The sequence below is a fragment of the Dipodomys ordii genome, unplaced genomic scaffold (assembly GCF_000151885.1).
Source record: "Dipodomys ordii isolate 6190 unplaced genomic scaffold, Dord_2.0 Scaffold96, whole genome shotgun sequence".
Classification (NCBI taxonomy): domain Eukaryota; kingdom Metazoa; phylum Chordata; class Mammalia; order Rodentia; family Heteromyidae; genus Dipodomys; species Dipodomys ordii.
This window is the reverse complement of record NW_012267312.1, coordinates 7,709,300-7,717,974: the sequence shown is the minus strand read 5'-3', so window position 1 is coordinate 7,717,974 and position 8,675 is coordinate 7,709,300. Positions and strand designations below refer to the sequence as shown.

General features: G+C 38.2%; 1 protein-coding gene across 1 annotated transcript in view; it reads left to right on the top strand.

Annotated features, from left to right (window-relative positions):
• Positions 1 to 8,675, top strand: part of Med14 (mediator complex subunit 14) — a 108,044-nt gene that overhangs the window by 3,933 nt on the left and 95,436 nt on the right. The window contains 2 exon segments of the mRNA XM_013026762.1: positions 2,104 to 2,130; positions 5,485 to 5,590. Coding sequence (XP_012882216.1) covers positions 2,104 to 2,130; positions 5,485 to 5,590 — 133 coding nt within the window.

Here is an 8,675-nt window from a genome sequence, read left to right as displayed (position 1 = left end):
CTGTCCCTCAGCTCTTCAGCTCAAGGCTAGTGCCCTACCACTTGAGCCACAGTGCCACTTCCGGCTTTTTTCTTTTTGCTTATGTGGTGCTCTACCACTGAGCCAACTTCCCAGCCCCATCAGTCCGTGTGACTCTTATCTCCAATTATCCACCAGAAAAACAAAACCAGAAGCACTGCTGTGGCTCAAGTGGTAGAGTGCTTTTAGGAACTTTATTTATTATTATGGGCTGTCCTGACCTTTTGTGTTCAAAACTCGTGCTCTGCCATTTGAGCCACAGCTCTATTTCTGGCTATTCTGGTAGCTAATTGGAAATAAGCGTCTCATGGAATTTACTACCTTGACTGGCTTTGAACTACATCTTCAAATCTCAGCTTTGTGACTAGCTAGGATCCCTGCACCTCTCCTCTTTCCCTTGGAGGACAAAAGATGTGCCTTTTCAAGTATTCTCAGGAGGTTTACATGTAGAGGAATGTACAAGTGGCTATTTTTTTTTGTGATTTTTGTTTTTTATGCTGGTCCTGGGTCTTGAACTCAGAGCCTGGGCACTGTCCTGGAGCTTTTGTGCTCAAGGTTAATATAGTGCTATACCACTTTGAGCCACAGCTTTATTTCTAGCTTTTTAGTAGTTAATTAGAGAATGGAATCTCATGGACTCTCCTCCCCGGGCTGGCTTTGAACCATGAGCCTCTGATCTCAGCCTCCTGAGAAGCTACAATTACAGTTGTGAGCCACTGTTGCTCAGCCTTATTTGTGATTGAAAAAAAATAGGACCTTAATTTCTGCTTTATCCCTGTGATCTGCTGGTCCTTCCAGCCTTTATCTATTTCCATCTATTGTCTTCTCTGAGAATAGCAAGTAACCATGACACACATTTTAATAGTTTCCCCTCCTTATACCTTTATTTTTTCAGTCATGGGGCTTGAACTCTTGGCCTGGGCACTGTCCCGCAGCTCTTCAGCTAAAGGCGAGCTCTCTACCACTTGAGCCACAGCACCACTTCCGGTTTTCTGGTGGTTAATTGGAGATGAGAGTCTCACAGACTTTCCTGCCCAGGCTGGCTTTGAATCATGGTACTCAGATCTCAGCCTCCTGAGTAGCTAGGATTACAGGTGTGAGCTACCGTTGCCCGGCTCCTTTTACATTAGAATGGTTTCAGTTCATCTGTTCTTGTGACATAATGGGTGGGAGAAGAGTATATAGTTGGCTGGGTAGAGATGAACAGAATGTGGTAGTTCAGTAGGCAGTTTAGACTCTTTCTTTTTTTTGGGGGGGGGTCTGGTCATGGGGCCTGTCCCTCAGCTCTTCAGCTCAAGGCTAGCGCTCTATCACTTGAGCCATAGCACCACTTCCGGCTTTCTTTCTTTTTGCTTAGTGGTGCTTGGGAATCGAACCCAGGGCCTCAGGCATGCAATTCAAGCGCTCTATCACTGAGCCACCTTCCCAGCCCCAGTTTAGGCTCTTTCTGAGCATCAGTACATGCAAGAGTGTTAGGTGGGGTAATTTATCAAGAAAGAAGCTGAGATTGGTTGTCTGAGATCAGTACTACAGAACTAACAAAAAAATCAATACCTTGCTGGTTTAATTAAAAACCAAAATGCTTTAAAGTGATGCAGGTCTTTCATTTAGCTACTATGCAACCTCATTATAATTACTATAAAACCCTTGAGTGTATGCTTAGCTTCCAGTTTCACCCACCATAACAAAACATGGAGGGATTATTGCCTAGAACCAGAGTATCCATTAGATACTGGGAAACTGGCACCTAAGTACTACTCTGACGTCTGTGGCCAACTTGATCTTAAAGAATGTTTTTTTTACTCTATGATATAGCATGCTGATGTAAGATTGGGGCTTTTTAAATGTTTGAGGTTCATGTAATACCTTTTGAAGCATTTTGAATGGAAAGAAATCCTTTTTGGTTTTTCTTTTGCAGCCATATTTCTGATCATTTGTAAGTACAAAGACTTGGTAGCAACTTGAATCTGTATTAGCTGTTAACTCAGTTTTTCTGAAACATTAAAGGTATTATAGAGTCAAAGTAAAGACATCACAGTTTGATGAACGTATATATGTGTTTAATCAATTTTTTTATCTTCTTAGATTGCCAAGGAAATCTGATGTGGAAAGGTGAGTATGACAGACAGAACCTTAATTTGTCTCTTTATAAATCCATCTATGACAATGGGGGTGTGGATACTAATAGTATGTCTTTGAGTTTGGAGCCTAGCCCCAGCCACCAAAAAATAACTAGGATTATGTGCTTAAGGAGTGTAGAGAAATGTAGTCTTCTCCTCCTTGACAATAATTGAATATGATACCAGTTCTAGATGTTTTATTTTATAAATCTTTATTGAGACTTGACCAGGTCAAGTCTGGGAGAGGAATAGGAAGATGTAGAAAGGAAAGCCCATAATGGATGAAATTGAGGACATACTGGCTTTAGAAAATTGGCTGTCTGATTACCTTGTTATAATGATGCTATTTAATATCTTTAGAGAATAGAAACTTGCCTCCTGCTATTTATTTATTTATGATGCATGTTCTGAGGTTTGAACTCGAAAGTCAGGGCATTGTCCTCAGTTTTTTTGCTCAGGGCTAGAGTTCTATAGATTACAGCCTCACTTCTGGCTCTTTGGTAGACTATCCTCAAGGACTATCCTGCTGAGGCTTGCTTTGAACTAAGATCCTCAGAGTTCAGCCTCCTGAGTAGCTAGGATTACAGGTGTGAGCCATCAGCACCCAGCTAACTATTGTTGTTTTTATAGTTGAGGAAATTTTGATTTAGTTGGAATTTGGGGCTTAACACTTAACACACCAATATATTTTTATAGACAAAAGGAATAAGATAAATTTAGATTTCAAACATCATGTGATGGAGGTTTAAATTTAAATTGTGATGAGAGTATAGCTACTTAACTATATCTTTGACCACACACTTTGTGGTTGCTTTTTTTGTTTAAATACCAAGTTACTAAGGAGGTTTATAGCATTCATTAGTGACTATATTCCACTGCCAACCCCCAAATTCCCTTTTTGATAGAATTAGGCATAGATCAAAAAGATAGAGGTAGAAAAGACATTTGAAACTTACTTGTTATGGTTTGACTGGCTGGTTTTAAAATAAGGAAATGTAAGTCAGGTTTGTTTTGTCCTCTCTGTGGTAGGTAGGAACATTAGGACTTCTGTATCAAACAATACGATGTCTGAAAACAATGTTATGCAATAGTTTGCAGAGAAGACCATTCATTTAGTAGAGTTATTTTGTAAAACAAAGTATACAGACTTACTTGCTTTGGTAGAGGACTGGAGACTTCTCACCTTGGTAATCTATTGTTGAGTTAGAGCAACAGTGCTGAGGCTCAGTAGTAGTCCTGAGGTGGCTGCCCTTTGTGTGTGGGGTGGTGTTGGTAGTGTTGTATTACTGAGCTATAACCCCAGCCTGCCAGATCTTAATATACATGAAACATTTCTACTGTGTCTAGTCTTAATGCTTTGCATGTTTTCTCATAACCATTTACAGACATTGGCAAAGAATCGTAATTGTACCCTTTATTTTTCTCTTTATAGTATCACTAATCATGTTGTTGGCTAATCTTAAGGAAATCTTTTTGTTTGTGTGTGAGCCTCATATTTTCTTGATAGCAGCTTAAGTTTCAGGCTTCAGTTAGGATGCACTTTAGCAAAAAACTTACTTTGGTATATTGCATCATGGTGATATTAGCCAGATGCAGAGATATGGGTTGGATCTGTGGGTCATTGACAAGTCATACTGAAATTATTGGATTAGGTTCCACTTGGAGGGACATTGGTATTCTGCCAAGTCTTGTTATTAGTTCTATCATGGTTCTATCTATATTTTTTTCTAGCGTCTTGAAGTAAACACTGAAAGATAAAATGATCAGTTGTGTAGCTACCAGGAAGTTGAGAGTTCTTTTAGCCAAATTTTGAAAGCTTTATGAGGAGACTAAAACAAACAAACAAAAAACAACTGATGAGTATTGAAAGAAAAAGCATAGAAGTGGGTATAGCATAGAATTGGATAGATTTTCTACCTTGCATTTTAATTGTTTTATCTTATGATATTTTTGAATTTTGGGGGACAAGATTGAACTACCAATCCTACTGCTTCCGTCTCTTTCTGTTACCTTTTTTTGTTTTTGTTTTTTGGTGGTCATGGGGCTTGAACTCAGCACCCTGTCCCTGAGCTTTTTTGATCAAGGTTAGTGCTTTACCACTTGAGCCCAGTGCCACTTCTGGTTTTCTGGTGGTTAACTGGAGATAAGAGTCTCATGGACTTTCCTGCCTGGGCTGGCTTTGAATCGTAATTCTCAGATCTTAGCCTCCTGAGTAGCTAGGATTATAGGAATGAACTTTCCTGCCCTGCCTGGCTGGCTTTGAACTGAGATCTTCACATCTCAACCTCCTGAGTAGTTAGGATTACAGGCGTGAGCCACCATCTCCCAGATTACTTTACCTTTTATTTTTGGTATTCAACATGCTTTCTTCAGCCTAACTTACATCATTTATTTATTTTTTTGCCATACTGGGGATTGAACCCAGTGCTTCATGCTTTCTAGACAAGTACACTACTTGAGCCATGACCCTTGTGGCTTAAATGAAAAAGTATTGCACAGTTAAGTTACTTATTCACTTTTTAAAAATTTGCTGTTTTGCAAGATGGGAAATGGATGCTTTTGTAGAAAGAACATAGTTTCAAGCTTTGGTAAAGGTATATTTCAATTCCTCTTATTGAAAGAGTTATTAGTTACTTACTATGCCAGCTATGAAATTCATACTTTAGTGAGGCATGGTACTGCATGCCTATAATCTCAGTCCTTGAGAAGCTGAGGTAGGAGGATTGTCAAGGCTAGTCTGGGCTATACAGTGAGAACATGTCTCAAAAGAAAAGAAGGTATTTGTTTTTGCTATTTGTGGGGCTTGAGCTCTGGGCCTGGGCGCTGTCCCTGGGCTCTTCAGCTCAAGGCATGCCCTCTACACTTGAGCCACAGCACCATTTCTGGTTTTCCGGTGGTTAATTGGAGATAAGAGTCTCACGGACTTTCCTGCCTTGGCTGCCTTGGCTGAGATCCTCAGATCTCAGCCTCCTGAGTAGCTAGGATTACAGGTGTGAGCCACCAGTGCACTGCTGCAGTTTTATTTTATAACTCCTCACATGGTCCCCTCTATGACTCATTAACCTCTAGTGCCATATATCCATGAATTTAGTGTATTTTATTAAGAACAATTTTTACTACAGTACAAACTTAATTTAAAAATGTGATTCATTGCTAAACCATCCTATTGAATTTATTAGTCTGAAATAAAATATAAGGCATATGCAGATGACTTACAAAATGTTATACTTGATATTTTAGATTATTTTTTCTAGTTGTAAAGATTGATTTTTCTAGCTCACATGGAATAAACTATGAATTATTCTTTCTAATACAGTGGTTCAATAAGAATTGTTTTATTTTATAGGAAAATAGAAATAGTACAGTTTGCTAGTCGAACACGCCAACTCTTCGTTCGATTATTAGCTTTAGTAAAATGGGCTAATGATGCTGGCAAAGTGGAAAAATGTGCGGTGAGTTAATTTTTTATTTTAATTTATATAAAATAACTTTTTGAATGCTAGTTATTAATTTTAGCTTTAACATTTATTGACCGATTTAAGTTATGACATGTAGTAACTATATTTCTGAGTGATAATCTATAGCTTATTTTTGTGGAAACCTAGTATTTATTTATGAATGTTTGATCAAAAGGGAGATTAGGCAGCATCTGGAGACATTACATGAGAATACTTCAAATATGGGATTGAAACTAAAGGAAGGAAATGTTTGTCTTTAAAACTGTATTGTTTTGTTTAAAATTTGTAAGACTCACTTAAATTTTGCATATTCTTTATTTTGGTGTGGGGAAGTACTGGAATTTTGAATTCAGGGCCTCACATTTGATAGGCTGGTATTCAACCACTTGATGTATGCTTCTAGCCCCGTTTTTCACAGGTTATTTTAGAGTAGAGATCCATTTTCTTCCTAGCTGTGTCTGAGCTGCCATCTGCCTACTTTATAGACTTTACTTTGCTGGAATGAGAGGTTCTTGCCATCTCCTTCAGCTTCACTTCATGGAGATGGCAGTCTCTTGGGCTTCAATGCCTGGGCTGGGCTGGAACTATGATCTTTCCAATCACAGCCTCTCAGGTAGCTAGGATGAAGGATGTGTGCCTCTGGACCATGAATAGGCAACTTGTGTCAACTCACTGAGTTCACAACTTTGGAAGGGTGATATAGTATGAACACATGAGACACAGAGAGTGGTTCTTCTTTTAGTTCAGTCATTCCTAATGAGAATGCAATTCCTGTTGGAAAGAATAATTATCATAACAAGAACAAAGTCCTGAAATCATGAAAGCATTTATTTACCCACTTGAATTAAGGTCAGCTTTCCAGGCTAAACTCTATAAGGCCAAGTGAAACTTCTAACAAATGTCAGTTGAATTCAGGAAGTGAAGACATTGTCTAAGTTTGACAGTAATGCTCACACTAAAAAATATTTTTGTTGTTGTTGTTTTTAGGGCTTAAGCTCAGGGTGTGGCCACTGTCCCTGAGCTTTTCTGCTCAAGGCTAGTGCTCTACCACTTCTACCACTTTGAGTCACAGGTCACTTCCAGTTTTTCTGGTAATAAATTGAAGATAAGAATCTCATAGACTTTCCTGCCTGGACTGGCTTTCAACTGTGATCCTCAGAACTCAGTCTCCTGAGTAGCTAGGATTATAGGTGTGAGCCACCACACCTGCTACATTAAAAAAAATTTTTTTATCAGGTCACTGATCATAGTCTCTCATCTGACCTTTAGTTTGATACAATTCACATACCATACAAGTCATCTATTTAAAATGTCTTAGTGTTTTTATTATATTCACAAATTTGTACATTCATCAGTACTATCAATTTTAGAATATTTTTATCACCTCAAAAAGAAAATATCCTTTAGACTTCTGAATAAGAGGAATGTAGCTGAAGCTACTGCTTTTCAGGTTTAGCAAGTGTCTCATTTAATTACCCTTGTTTAAGGTGGAGCAATAAAGATTGAGTAAACTGGCTCTCCAATTGACTTGATATCCCTCCTACTGGTGGGAGGTCCCCAATACTCCTTGAGCTTGATTTTTGGTCTGACATTTTCTCAGTGACATAAGTGATGAAAGTCTTAGAATGGCTTGAATTTGAGTAACAACAGTTTAGAAGTTGAGAATGTTAGCAGTGTCATGGCTACTAATGAGATTGTGTTGGTAGTGTGGGTAGAGATCCAGTGTACTTATGGTAAGTAGTAGCATTTCTCCTGATCTAAGCTGCATACTGGCTCTAAGAGAAAAAACATAATTGGCTGTTTTTCTTCAGACAAGTATCTTCACCTATGCCATCTCTAAGATGATAGTAATTATCCAGTTACTAGAGTTGTGAAAATCAGATAAAAAATAACTGAAAGTACAAAGAAAATGTAGAGCAATGTGGTGTTCACTAAGTTGGACACTAACAGCCTAACTGTAGGACGTGGGAGAGGAAACTACCTATTATCTTAGAATAGGATTAGAAGATAAAAGTTTCTTAAGAAAAGGGAGGGTTGAGGAGGTTGAGAGGGAAGCCAAGAATGTTAGAAAGGGTAACATTGATCAAGATGCATTGTATTCATAAACTGCTTTTTTGAATGGCAACTTCTTTGTAAAACGTTTAAAGATAATGAAAATACAGTTAAAAAAAAGAAGATAAAGGTTTCAGAGGGCTAGTTTGCACGTTGACTACAGGATCAGAAGAATTTTGTATTGAGCATGTTCACTTGTATCTCATAGTGGGCAATGTTTGTTTCTTAGGTTCTAGGCATTGTTCTAAACATTTTATATGCATCAATTCCTAATATTCAGAACAACTTTATGAAATTGGGAGTTGTCTCTTTTATAGTTGGAAACCTTTGATATTATGTATGTAATTTTTTTTTCAATTTTTATTGTCATTATAAAGATGATGTACAGAGGGGTTACAGTTACATGTGTCAGGTAATGAGTGAATTTCTTTTTGGACAATGTCACCCCTTCCTTCACTCTCTCCCAGTTTTTCCCTTCCATCCCCACCCACAAGTTGTATCATTCATTTTTCTAGTGAGTACCACTGCTGCATTTGTTCACACTTTGTCCCTCCATTTCTGTGCCTCCTCTTACCCTCCCAAAGACAGATAAACGAACAAACAAGACAAAAAGAAAAGAAAACAAAAACAGCAACAAAGAAAAAAAAACCTTGTTTCCATTTCCTGGAGTATGTATGTAATGTTAAGGATAGAGAAATGACTTGGAAAACTTTTCATTACAGTGGAAGAAAATTGTAATTTTAATGTCAAATATACATGCATTAAGTATATTTCCTCAAGTTACTGTAAAGTTTTTTTTCCTTTTTTAAAATTTATTTTTTTTATTTTTTTTTTATTTTTGGGTCCAGTCATGGGGCCTGAACTCTGGGCCTGGGCGCTGTTTCTCAGCTCTTCAGCTCAAGGCTAGTGCTCTACCACTTGAGCCACAGAGCCACTTCCGGCTTTTTTCTTTTTGCTTATGTGGTGCTGAGGAATCGAACCCAGGGCCTCAGGCATGCAAGGCAAGCGCTCTACCACTGAGCCACCT